The sequence below is a fragment of the Sciurus carolinensis genome, chromosome 12 (genome assembly GCF_902686445.1).
Source record: "Sciurus carolinensis chromosome 12, mSciCar1.2, whole genome shotgun sequence".
Classification (NCBI taxonomy): Eukaryota; Metazoa; Chordata; class Mammalia; order Rodentia; family Sciuridae; genus Sciurus; species Sciurus carolinensis.
The window spans coordinates 7,851,215-7,865,395 of NC_062224.1; the positions used below are offsets into that span (position 1 = coordinate 7,851,215).

The 14,181-nt window shown below is 42.1% G+C and overlaps 1 protein-coding gene across 2 annotated transcripts in view; it reads right to left on the reverse strand.

Moving 5' to 3' along the window:
- Positions 1 to 14,181, reverse strand: part of Adarb2 (adenosine deaminase RNA specific B2 (inactive)) — a 481,547-nt gene that overhangs the window by 8,145 nt on the left and 459,221 nt on the right. For both annotated transcript variants that reach the window (XM_047521791.1, XM_047521790.1), the window contains one exon: positions 11,310 to 11,491. In XM_047521791.1, the coding sequence (XP_047377747.1) occupies positions 11,310 to 11,491 (182 nt within the window). The remainder of the gene's footprint in view (positions 1 to 11,309; positions 11,492 to 14,181) is intronic.

Here is a 14,181-nt window from a genome sequence, read left to right on the forward strand (position 1 = left end):
ATTCGTTCATTCTCTCACACTATAATTACTGAGACCCTTTGAGGCCATGGGGCATTGGGTTTTGAAACTTAGGGCCCAAACTGTCTAACTCAGTGCCGAATTGCACATGGTCATTTTAGGTGGTACTGGATGAGATGAGGACATGTTCTGCTCAAATCTAGAAATGGAAGTCTGGTTTGTATTTACGTGTTTAATTTTTCTTCTCTCTATGACCAGGCCCTGTGAAAAGGAAAGAAGGGCGTAAGTTCCTGGCTCTACTTCCTGAAGTAGACCTCAGACACAAAATGATTTAGACAAAAATGGAGTCATAAGGACACAGTAAATGACAGTCCCAGGAATACCTAAGACCTCTTCCCATGTGTCCTCAAGGTAACACATTAGCACACGTCTAGAAATCTCATGCACTCAGAAAATATAATATTACCTCCTGTCCCCACCTTACAGCGTTAAGCCCCTGTGGAGGTTTTTCAACCATCTCTCTCCAGTGAAAGACACCATTGGATCAGACTCTGCCAGTTGACCTGGTACCCCGAGTCCTAATTCAGACCTTAGGAGAGAGTGTTTGTGGTCTGAGCCCAGAAAACATGAGCACTATATTGATTGTGCACCAAGAAGAAAAGAATGTCCTCCTCCTGTCCTCAGGACATATCAGCACTCAGACACAGGGTCACACTAAAAGGCATTGGCTTAAGTTTGTGGACCCCATACACGCCCACACGGGGCCTCCTGTTCCTCTCTGCAGACTACCCTAACCACATTCTGGGCACTTGTTCCCAGACATTCCAGAAACTAAACCAAATCAAAATAAAGCTAACTCAGTATGAACTCTGGAAAATTTGCCTTTAGTAAATTTTGTCTCTAATGAATTGTTTTGTAACACAAGAACAACACTGCGTATTTTAATTTGGTTTCCATCTGTAGGGAAAATTATGCTTTAACTGTGTAGTACTGCATTCGGCTTCTGTGGCCGCTTTTAAACAGACTGTTATAAATGTGGTGGCTTAACAATCCTGCAGTTCCGAAGGTCCTAAATCCGCAGTCCAGGTGTCAGCAGGACCATGCTCCTCTCTCTGGAAGCTTTGGGGTGACTCCTCTTGGATTTTTCCAGCTTCCGGTGGCTACAGTCATTCCTTGGCTTATGGCCACATCATTCCGATCTCGGCTTCTGCCTTTGCGTGGCCTTCTGTGTTTCAACTCTCCCTGGCTTTCTTATAAGGACAGATGAGACTGTGCAGGACTGCTGAGATAGTCCACATCCTCCCATCTCACGAACCTTTATTTAATTATACCTGCAAGGACCCTTTTCCCCAATGAGGCAATTTATGGGTTCCAGGGATCTGGACTGTGTATCTTTGGGAGCCATTGTTCAGCCTAGAACAAGTACTAGCTTTGAATTTTGGAACTTGGTCTATGAACCAAGTGCAAACTTCCTGGAGGAATCATCCTGTCCTCTGGGTCCTGCTTTCTGGCAGAGTGGGGCAGATTTGGGAGAGAGAGGTGCCTCTCAGGCTGCCTCCAGCCAGGCTCGCTCTTCTTGGGGTTGGTGGCCCGGGCAGAGGAGAGTTCTCAGGCTGCCATTGAGCAGAGCGACCCAGGGAGGCCCAGGTCCCGTGGCACATGCTGCTGTCTGAATGCTGAATGCCACGCTTTCTCCATGGGGTAGGACCCTGGACTTGGATGCTTGTGCAGAAAGGCCAAGAAAGAGTGAAGAAAGAAAGGTGTCCCTGAACAACTGTGTCGCCTGGGGGAGGAACAGGATCTAGCCCTGTTTTCTCTTTAGCAATTAGTTCGAAGTCTTGGAAATAACCCCTTCCTCCTGAAGAGTTTCTCTCTCTGAGTAGTCTCTAAAGCAAGCATGTTAGGGGACGTTTGTTCGACTTGATACCTCACACAGGGTGTGTTGATTTGTAAATACATCCCACAACCTGTGGGTGAGTTGTCTTTTATGAATTTTTTTTTTTGGAGCAATATCTTATTTCAAAGTCGATCTGTATGAGAATAAGCTGGTCTCTACCAGCCTTTGACACAGAGATCCTGTCAGGTTCACTAATGGAGGGACATAGCTCAATGAAGTTGAGCGCCCTGTCATTTTAGAGCACACAGTTATGTAAATAGGGAGGACTCTGTAAATAGACCAAGGTCAAGTATCTCTTCTATGGCTTACTGGCAGGATGACCTGGGATCAGTTAATAGCTGACTACTGTTCCTCCTCCTCCTCCTCCTGCCAGCAGCCCTTTGATTATTACTGCTCTCTCTGCGATCTCTTCTGTCACTCCTACCATTATTTAAGAGCAAAGAGAGTGAATTCACAATTCATCCATGAAAATGAATTTATTATGGCTCACATAGCTATATAAAGATGCCTTACTTAAAAAATCCTTATTTACCTTTAGCAAAAAAGGCATTATATAAGTGAGACATTACGGCATGTCTTTAAATAGCAAGTGAGCCTACTATATTTAAAATGTAATTCACTTTTCCAAAATTAAATTTACACAAGACATTTCAGGGAGGTAATTTTTACATGAAGCGAGGCAAGTCTATAATACAGGATAGCATTACATTTAATTTTGTGAAATGAATGGAGTAGCATGCTTCCAGGCATGCATGGAATCATAAAGTTGCAGAAAAGAAGGGGCCTTTTAAATTTTATATACTGCCAGATACCCTGTGGGGTGCTCACCCTCTCTCTTCTTCTTCTTCTCTCTCTCTTTCTCTCTCTCTCTCTCTCACACACACACACACACACACGCACATGTAATGGAGGTAGAATTAGCAAATTTATCATAAATTTATGGATTTGGGGTAACCAACTACTAAGACTGTATTAATTAATTTTATTCATTATCATTAACATGAACAGCAACATAATTGCCAGTAATTTTATAGCTACTCTCTTGTCTTAATAGAGCATATTCAATGGAAAATATATGGAATGTTCTGTGGAGTCTGGAGACGGTGCGTCAGGCCTGGGGGTGGTCTGCAGGTCCTCTCTGTAGTGATATGGTTCTGACCAGTTCTCTGGGTATTTGAAGAAACAACCTATTGCAGTCCCTACTGGCCGCCTTCATCCGCTAGTTGATAAGATGGTCGCCAAATGGTCAAGGAACTGTGCTTGAAGGGCATGTGCCACAGCCACCATGCTGGTTGCACCCCCTCGAAGGCTGTGTGAGACGCTGAGTGTCACTGGACCAGCGAGGCTGGCCATCTTCTTTCAGAGGAGGGAATGCCTCTGCTGATCTTTAGGGACTGTGTTTCCAGAGTCAGCGGGATTGTGACCCTGTTCATGAGGCTAGATGACCTTGGTTTTCTTTCCAGGTACTTGGAAGTGCCTAGGCCCACAGAGCCCTTCAAAAGGTGTGAAATTTCCATGGCAGGAGGAAAAAGTTTGCATTTCAGAATTTTTTTTTTTTTATTCTGAGAATAACATTCTTGGCTCCTGTAAGGATTGCTATGATTTCAAAAGATGTGGAGTAAAGAAGCTTCAGCAGAATTTGTTGTTTCAATTTGTTTGTTCTTGCTGCTACACTATCTGAGATGTAGTCTTCAGCCAAGTTTCAGACCAAATGAAAATGTGAGTGGTTTTCACTGCTTTTTATTCTGCATCATCTATTGGAGGTCATTTTTCTTAGGTTCAAGCAGCATGGAGGTGGAATTGGAGTCTCAATTTTTGTCCACCTGGCAATATTATTTTATCTCCTTATTTTTGAAGGATACTCTTACTAGATATAAAATTTTAAATTGACATTAATTTTCTATTAGCACTTTAAAAGATGAACATTCCCCCCCCCCTTTTTTTTCTTGGTTTTCCAAGAACCAGCTATCAGTCTGATACAGCTCCTTTCAAGGTAATCTGCCTTTGATTTTCTGACTACTTTTAAGATTTTTCTTTTTGTCCTTAAGTTTTTTTTTCTTTTGGCAACCTTTCCTGCTTTACTGAGATGAGGATTTCAAGTCTTCCTCTTGGGGTGCATCTAGATCTGCAGCTTACTGCTCTGACTTTGTCCTGGAGAGTCCCTTGCCATGATTTCTCTAAGCCTTGATTCAGTTTCATCCTTTCTCTTTTCTTCTGGAAATCCTATTACATGTGTATTAGGCTCTCTCACTCTGCCTTTTACCTCTCTTTTGTACTTTTCCTCTGTATGTGTTGATTGCCTAGGCTGCAGTGTCCAGTTGCTAGGACAACTACCAGTCTAGAGGTTGCTATCAAGGTATTTTTAGAGGTGATTAACATTTAATTCTATAGATTCTGAGTAAAGCAGATTGCCCTCCATAATGTGGCTGGGCCTTAGCCAATCAGTTGAAGGGCTTAAGAGCAAAGTTTGAGGTCTCCCAAGGCAAAAGGAATTCTGCCTTCAGATGACTTCTGGATTCCAGACTGCAGATCCCAGGACGAGATTCCAGCCTGCTGGCCTGCCCTGTGCATCTTAGCCTTGCCAAATTGTTAACGTATCTTACCTATCTATCTATCTATCTATCTATCTATCTATCCATCTATCCAGCTATCAGTTATCATCTTTCATCTATCCCCCTATTAGCTCTGTTTCTCTAGAGAACCCTAATATTCTCTAGAGAACACTAATATACCTTCTTTTCTGCATCTCTGTGTTGCATTTTCAAAGTTTTATTTGCAACTATGTTCCAATTTCCTGACTGACTCTTTTATTTTTATTTTTTTGTGGTAATAGGGATTGAACTCAGGGGTACAAGACCACTGACCCACATCTCCAGTCCTATTTTGTATTTTTTATTTAGAGACAGGGTCTCACTGAGTTGCTTAGAGCCTCACTTTTGCTGAGGCTGGCTTTGAACTCGTGATCCTCCTGTCTCAGCTTCCAGAGTTGTTGATTACAGGCATGCACTACTGTGCCCAGCCTCTTTTTGCTTTATTTTTTCTACAACACACTTATAGTTTGCTTATTGTTTGTCTTCCATACTGAGATGTTATCACCCAGTGTGGATTTTTGAACATTTCATTCACTTCTTGATTCCCAGTGTAGGATTGTGCCTGGCACATTATAAGTAATCAATATGTATTTGTTGAATGACTAACAGATGCCTGGACTACTTGATAAGCTTGTCAATGTTTGGGTGAATTAAATGTGTCAACAATTGAAGTATTTTCCCCAATCAGTTACAACAGGATGAAACAGCCTGCTCTAATGCCCAACTCTCCATTATGTCAGCTTGGGAAATGAATTCCTCAACAAGACCCTTAAAGCACAAGAAGCAAAATCAAGAATCAATAAATAGGGTGGATTCAAACTAAAAAGCTTCTTCACAAAAAAAGAAAGAACCAGAATGTGAAAAGAGAGCCTATAGAAAGGGAGAAAATCTTTGCCACCTGCATCTCAGAGCATTAATCTCCAGGATATAGAAAGAACCCAAAAAATTAACACCAAGAAATCCAAATAGCCCAATCAATAAATGGGCAAAGGAACTGAACAGGTACTTCACAGAAGAAGAAATATGATCGGTCAACAAATACATGAAAAAATGTTCAACATCACTAGCAACTAGAAGAAATGCAAATCAAAACTACACTGAGATTTCATCTCACTCCAGTCAGGAGAGCGATTATCAAGAATATAAGTAACAATAACTACTGGCGAGGATGTGGGGAAAAGGTAGACTCAATACATTTCTGGTGGGACTGCAAATTGGTGCAACCACTCTGGAAAGCAGTATGCAGATTCCTCAGAAAACTTGGAACGGAACAAACATTTAACCCAGTTATCCCACTCCTCAGTTTATACCCAAAAGACTTAAAATCAGCCTACTACAGTGACACAGCCACATCAATGTTTATAGCAGCTCAATTCACAATAGCTAAGCTATGGAACCAATGTAGGTGTCCTTCAACAGAAGAATGAATAAAGAAAATGTGATATATATGCACAATGGAATATTACTTAGCCTTAAAGAAGAATGAAATTATGGCATTTGCAGGTAAATGGATGGAACTAGAGAATATCATGCTAAGTGAAATAAGTCAATCCCCAAAACCAAAGGCCAAATGTTCTCTCTGATAGGTGGATGCTGACTCACAATAGGCTGGGGGTGGGGAAGGAGAAGGGGATGTTCAGTGTATTGGATGGAAGGAGTTGGGGGAAGGGAGAAGGGATGGGAATGGGAAAGACAGTAGAATGAATGGGATGTTACTTTCCTATGTTCATATATGAATACACAAGCAGTATAACTCTACATCACGTACAACCACAAAAATGGGAGGTTATGTATTCCATGTATGTATGATAGCTCAGAATACATTCTACTGTCATGTACAGCTAAAAAGAACAAATAAAAACCAAAAAACCCAAATGATCTTAAAAGATCATGCATTTTATACAAAACATTTATGAAAAACTTGTTGCTTATCCATCATAAATCTATGTTTGTTGTAATGTAAAAATACTGATACAAATTACTTACCATTTGGAAAAAAACATATTTGCTATCACCTCATTGAATTGTTTTGTAAAATACTGTTGGTCATTAATTTCAGAAATTTCTCCTGAATTAAAGAGGCCTGACCACCAAAGATTCTTCAATTTAGTGTGATAGTATTTTAGAAATCTGAATTCACACAAAAATATGGAAATAAATAGCAACAGAGACATTTCTAGAACACAAAAAATAGATGGTATTGGGCAAAAATTTTCAGGTTACAGTTGGTGAAATTTTCATAAGTAACAGACTTCTTTTTGATTAATTAAGTTGCTATGAAATATGGATGTCTGAAGAGTTTTCTGAGAGATTTGCCAACTATCCAGTTTTATTATTTCAGGAAAATGTGTACTATGAAGAAGGAAAGCTGATGTTCTTCTCTATTTTACCTCCAATACTGGAATATCCATCACATGAACCTAAGTCAAGAGTCTTTACTAACGCGTGTTTCTAGCAATCAATTTTCTGGACCTGTCTCTCAAGTTTCATGTTCATTGCCAAGATCTTGTTGCGTGCTTTAAAAATAATCAGTTTTATCTTTGTTGTGAACAAAGTAAGTCCAAGATTGAAAAACATATCTGTTAAATAAGCCATCAACTTGCACAAAGAATTTATCCATCCTATCCAGATTTCTCTCTTTGTTGTGATTTATTTTTTTGTAATGAGGAAAAATAAAAATTAGCCTTGAGTTTAAGAGTTCACAGAAGCATATATCCTGAGCTTGGTAGAATAAGCTGTCAAAGACAATTTTTTTCATGTCATATTTTTTCTAAAAAGATGAATATTCAAGTATAGATTTTCATTAATTATTCTTCTCACCATTTTATTTTCACCTTAGTGAATTCTTGAGAAAGATCAACGGCAACCTCCTTTAGGTTAGCTGTTCTCTGATAATGGCATAACTTTTGCTGAGAAATTCTGGGCCTTGACAGCTTTCCTGTGGGTTCCTGGTCCTGAAGTTTGTCATGGAGTAGCTGAGAGTGTACAGAAGTTCTCAGGTATATCTTTCAAGAACATTAATATGCACCTTATGACTGTGTCAATAAGGGTTTCTTTTCAGCTTGACTGCTTCTTTCTAACCCAGAACTGAGTTAGCCATATCTAAATTGCAGGCCTTTATTCCACTAATACATGAGCTTCATCTTCTCACAATTCTGCAAACTGACCTTGAAGAAGCTTCGAGCAAATTTCATTGGTTTGTTTGAGTGTGCATTCTATTATTGTCTTTACGCAAGACCTCTCTCCTCTTTTGCCAGAAATTCTGATGATTTCCTTTCAAAATTTGCATGAAATCAAATATCCACCGGGAGCAATGCTGTGACTGCTTGGGGGTTGTGTGCAGGTGTAGGCCCATTCGCATTTCTACAATAATAAAAATCGTGTTCTAAATAAGCATCTAAGCACTGACTGAAGCGTTTGGTCAGAATGGCCTGGCTGTGGGGGGGGGGGCAGATGTCACCTGGATGAGGGGGTAGAAAAGGGGTCTCAGGAGCTTTGCTGAATGTAACACCACTCAATGATGTCAGTCGGTTCTGTATTTCTCTGTCTTTAAAAATTTACTGATTTTACACTTAAAGAAAAAAGATAATTCCTATTCTATTTATGTTGATACGTTCCCAGGTGATCGACCATTTGAAAAGAGCATGGAGGCCAACGCCCAGGAAGCGATGTGCTGATTCCCAAGGGAGGCGCAGAAGCCACTCCCTAGACAGTGACCTGGTCACCAGGGTTGTGTCTGTGTTTTTGATTTCCTCATTCTTATGAAATTTAAACAATTCTTTATTAGTGGATAAACACAGAAGAATGTGGACCACCCAAACAGCCAAAAGCTTGGATAAAGATGAACTTACAACTCATCAGAATAGTTGCAAATTCTCTCAAATTGCACTACATTTTGGAGGCTTCCCAATAGGGGAACATTTTCATCTAGAGCCAAACCAGCCACTCTGGGTCTTGTTCAGAGCCACTTTGGTGGTTCAATCACAGTAAGAGTTGATTTCAAGAAAAGATGGTGGAAAGGAAGGAATAATGAAAGCATGAGAGGACGAAGCTGAACCTGAAGTGATATTTTCTCACAATTGCTGAAACCATTGACTGTTTAGAAATAACTATGACTCTGTGGAGTTAGTCGCAGGCAAATCTTTCGGTTCCACGCTTGCCACAGGCGAGTCCTTGGCAGGGAAGAGGACAGGCTCGCCTCTCCCACACCAATGAGCATTAGTTACACGTTGCCACCTCTTCAGCTAGTCTTGCTTTGCATTGTTAATTTTTATGTGATTGAAATAAACAATAGACAGCTAAGAAATTACACTACACTTAGGGTTTATAGTCAGTCAGGTGTGAATTCAAATCCTTGCTCCCTATTCATAGGGCATCTTCAGCAAGTTATTGAATTTATCTGAATTTCTTTTGATATTTGAAAAATGCAGATGATACCATTTGATATTGGCTGGAATGAGGATTGAATGGGATGATCTATGTCATGAACTTGACCTTGCGAGGGACTGCCTATTCAAGAACTCCCTCCTTTAAACCACACAAGCCATTCTTAGAAAGAGACTTCAGAACTTATAATAGTTGTCCCATTTAGATCAGCCCCTCTGGTTGTTCTCCTCAGCCCCCATGGAAACTACCCATAGGCTGCTCTTTGCCCCAAAGTTTTTATGATCTGGGTCATGGAACTCTGCAGCTCTGGACAGAGCTCTCGATTGAATCCAAAGGCAGAGTTCTCTAGCTTGAGCCTGTGAGGTGAACTGAGACTCTGCCCACCAGGCACATCATAGCCCAGCTAGTGACTAAGACCCAACAACACCCTCTGTGGAGGTTGAAGGAGACAGTAAATCAGCTGAGGGCAGAAGTAGAGATACAGGACAACATAATAAACAGCAGCAGAGCAGATGCACTAAAGGTAAGATCCCACTAACATGGAGGAACCACCTGACTTTATCAATATTAACTCATTCCGAGGAGGGTGGTAAAGAAATCGCCCCTTCCACAATTCCTCAGCTCCATGTCACAGTAAAGAAAGGTAAAGCCTTAATGAATTAACAGCCTTTTAACATTCCTGGATTAAATATAGCCACCCTCGTTCCAATAGCTTTTGGAAGATTGATAACTTTTCGCTACCAGTTCTTCTTCACTGGACATCTATCTGCAAGACCCTGGGAGACCTTGTGGATGCGACAACAGTGGAAACCAGTCCCAACATGAGTTGGTTTTGAATCCAATGCCTGAACACCAAGAAAGTCTCTCCACTGCTAACAAAAGGGTGATGGGAATTCAGAATCTTAGGAATAGAATCTCATGTATATAAAAAACTGGAATTTTAATACATGAAGGTACACCAATCTTTCAGTGATGTATTGGGGAGAATCCCCTCCTCTTCTGCTTTCTCTGCTTTAACTTTAAAGTCTGTGATCTTATTTCCCACAAAAGTACATAGAAGGTGTTTAATCTTTGAATGGCCAAGATCGTAGAAAAAAATGAATAAATGGATTCCCTTTTGTGATAGGGGGCACCTTTTCTTAAATACCTGCTTAGCATAGTTATGTGCTTTGCATGAATTATTTCTTTTTGATCCCACCACTGCTCCCAAGAGTTCCTATTTTACCTCTGCTTTTATAATTTAGAAAAATGTTGGAATCCTGGGAATAAATCTTAGGCCCAAGTACTCCATCTCCAACCCTAAAAACAGCTTTTTTATCTTATGTCTTCTCTTTCCGGTGATCTGGTCTTACACAAAAGCAGCACAGCTCATGGGTTTGGGTCTGCTGGACCAGGAGCAGAGGAGGCTCCTTCCTCAGGCATAGGTACCTCCTACTCTTCGTCAGTGTGCCTGTCTGATTTCGCCTCCTCCTCAGCCAGGGGGCTGCCTCGGGGTCTAGTGTTTTCCTCCAAGCCCCCACAACGAGGCTTACATAGTATTATTAAAATCCACACGTCCCTTCCATCTGCTTCTGGTCAGTTCCACAAACTGAGAAGTTCGCTTAATGTGGAAGGACAGTGGGCACAGTGGGTAAATTTCATATTTCAAAGCCCCTCGAGACTTCCCACTGGCTCCTTTTGAGTGCACACAAAACTTGACAGGTGCCCCGCTGTGACCCATGACCCTTGTGGCCAGCTGCGTGCCCAGGCAGGCTGGAGTGCCAGCGAGCTCTATGGACGCCTGTGCTCCGTGGGAGGTAGGTAGGAGTGGTGGCCTGGCTCAGAGCTTGCTGAGTCACCTTGCTGCCCGCTCCTCCCCTCCCCTGAGAGCACAGGGACCCTGGGTCCTGCAGGCCTACTTCTGGCTCTGGGGTCTGGCGTCCACCTTCCTTCTCCTGCATCTCCTTGCCCATCTGCATGTCCCTCTGCAATGCCTTCTGTAGAACCGCAGGGGGACGCTGGCCTCTTCGGCATGCAGGTCATTAGTGGGGTCTAGGTGTTTTTTACAAAAAAATATTTTAGGTGTTGATGGACCTTTATTTTATTCATTTATTTTTATGTGGTGCTGAGACTCAAACCCAGTGCCTCACACATGCCAGGCAAGCGCTCCACCACTGAGCCACAGCCCCAGCCCCAGGTCTAGGTTTTTCCTGGCTCCTTAGACGCTGCAGTGAAAAGGACACAGTGACCTGAGGTGTGCGGGGGTCCCATTACGAATCTGGCTGAAATGCTCCTGTTCCTGTATTCAGAGAGCCACCGTGCTGTTTCGCTTTCTTTTCTAAGTCTTTGGACTAGTGCGATTTTGCCCACCGTCCTACACAGTTCCTCCTCGGAACAAATGCACTTGGCTCTGGCTTGGCGGTGGTGCCGCGGGGCTGTCTGCAGCTGGCCCGTTGACAGGGGAGGGAGGGCGTTTCCCGGGGCTGCTGTGTGCTTACCACTGAGAAGAGGCCTGTTGTGTTGGTACGCTGCGGGCAGCGGACCGATATCCTCCATCCTGTGGCTCATGACCCGTGCCAGGTGGCCCGTGTGGTGCAGGCTTCCCACGACGATGCTGTGGAGGTACACGGGCTCGATGAAGTGACAGAGGAGAGCTCCTTGCAGTCCCAGGACGTTCCACCTGGAATGAAAAGCAAGGGCGGAGTGGGTGGGGTTCTCTCACAGCAGCCCACCCAGGGCACCCGGGAGCAGGCCTGTGGCGCAGCCTGGGCTTCTTTCTGCCCTTCCGCAAACTGGAGCTCGAGATGCCCTCTTCCCATGATGCAGATGCCCCCGGGGCTCGCCTGGGAGCTGCCCAGCCTCGGCACAGCCATCAGGCTGGCTTTGGCCCGTGGCCACTAATGACTCCGAGCGGCTGGAACGCGGTGGGACTGAGCTCCAACAGCGCCTCTGCATGTTAATAAACTCAGCTTCCTTTTCTAGAAAATGAGTTGTTAGACGTAGAAGCAGCTACGTGTTCTCTCGGGGACTTAAAATTAGATTCTTTAAAAAAGACACTCTGTCCCCAAAGCCAGCCTGAATTTTTCTTCATATTAGCTGAGAAATATCAGAAATGCAATTCATTTATTTCAGTTTAGGGAAAAATACTGTCTTTCACTCCCTTTGTCCTTAGCAGTCAGAATGACCTACTGCGTTGAAATTAAATGACATTAATAAATGACCTTGTTTTGGTCTAGGGATGATTGCGATTTTAGAAGTCCAGATCAGAGAGAAAAAGACAAGGCCATTTTCTTTGAAATAAATATAGCTCCATGCAAATGGAGCTTCTTCAAGTAAAGATGTCAGGAGCACCGGAAGGTTTTTTTCCCCTTAAATTCTGGTGGGAAGACTTTCCTGTCTGTTATTTAAGGCAACATTTTGTGGTTTTCACTCTAAATAATGTGTTTAAAATCCAGCCTCCATCGGTGGTAAGCATTATGCAGCTAATTTCTTACATCATTGTTCTTTTCATTAATTAACATTTCTCCACTGTTCCAGCAATTATTGTGGGGCTTCCATGCCGTACATCTCTTTTCATGATTAATAAGGAGTCATTATATCTCCCTTCCCGAAGCAGTCAATTAACACAGAATTCTTTCCATTAATTACCGAATGTCTCTCTACCTGGAGAGCAATCTGCTCTGAGAACCTGTGACACCAATTGCTTTAAAAAGTTCTCTTTAAATTTTATTCCAAAAACACAAGCAATTTAGCTGGCGATATTAATTTGCCTCAGAAGCATTGCGGTGAATGAGAAACATCTTTTAATCTCATGCAAGAAAAGGCAGCCATCTGGCTGGTGAGAATTTCAGGGAGTAACTCTTACGCTCTCCCTCCGTAAATGCAGGTCATTAAAGTAATGTGTTCATCTACATAAAACTCCAATGGAATATAAAAGGTAATATTTATATACAAACAATTTAGTCCTACAATTTAAACAGTCATTGGTTTTATGAAACATTTACTTTAGTCTATCAGATTTGCATAGCTTCATTTAAAAAATATCGTGGTCATTTTTATCAGTCACATTCTCTCAGAAAGTAAGGAAAAGCCTGTCCTTGGACACACATTCTCCAATCAGAGGGCGAAGGTCAAGAGGTTTCCAGGGAAAGGACATTTCTGGAAGAAATCTGGGTATTTTTTACTGATGTTTAGGGACCTCTCTCTTTGGCATCAACGTCCCTGCCTCGTCCTGTATTTTCACCACTCTGCTCTGACGTGGCGAATGTGATTCTTCTCTTTTCCCCGATGACTTACAGAATGTCTGCAAAATCCAGCAGAGTTTTGTGGTACCTGAGTTTTTCCTTGAAAGAAAAACACTAATGGTTTTAAATATCTACCAGGGCTGTGGCTTAGTCTCTTAAATTTGAGCTGAGAAGAAAGACCCACAGCCAAAGAGAAATATAACACAGCTTCCTTGACTTTGTGTTTTAAATGCCTCCTTTTCAGATTTGAAGATGGTGAGAAAGTGTGCCAGGAGAGGTGACCGTTAGAACAAAGGATGCTGCGGAGGAAAGCATGCCAATAAGAGGTCAGGGTCACAGCAGAGGCTGCTGGGAAAGTGCTCCAAGAAAAGGCTGCCATCCGAGCAAAGGCTCTGGGTGACATTCTAAGAGGGGCCTATTAGGTCTCAGACTGTGAATGCAATTTAAAAATTTCTCCCCAATTAAAAGCAGGGAAATGTACAATTCTCCATTGATAACAAAGCACCCCTTGGAACAGCAAAGTATGAAAAAATAAAATTAGCATCCCCAGAAGAGACATCATAGTATTCGAGACTGTTGAAGTATCAGCTTTGAACGAAACTTCTGGAACAGATCTGAGTGGTTCTAATTCTATAGGATCATCTAAAGACAAATAACTTCTATAACTGGTTTCCTCCTAATAACCTTTACGATAAAGAGAAAGCCAACCTTCTCCTTGCCTGGCTATAGGACTTTAAACTTATTCAACTAACACAATCAATAAAACCAAATGTCTTTCTGAATATGAACTGGAGAATCTCGGCATTCAGAATTGAATGGAAAAATACCTCTCCTTTTGTTCAAATAGCTGATATTACCACAATGTTGACAGAAAAAAAAATCCCATGTCTAGTTTTCAATATAGATAATCCCTAAATAAATATATTTCTCTCTGTTTGTCAATCATTGAAATACCACAGATAAGTGGGGAGAGATCTGGGGAAAGACAGCCTTTCTTTAGCCAAGAGATGCAATCTCCTTGTGGAGTTCAAACCATAGCCTCCCAATATCTGTGGGAACATGACAAGATTCCGTATAGGATAGGCCCCGTGGGAGACCATCTCCACGCCGGTGGCCTTGGAGACAG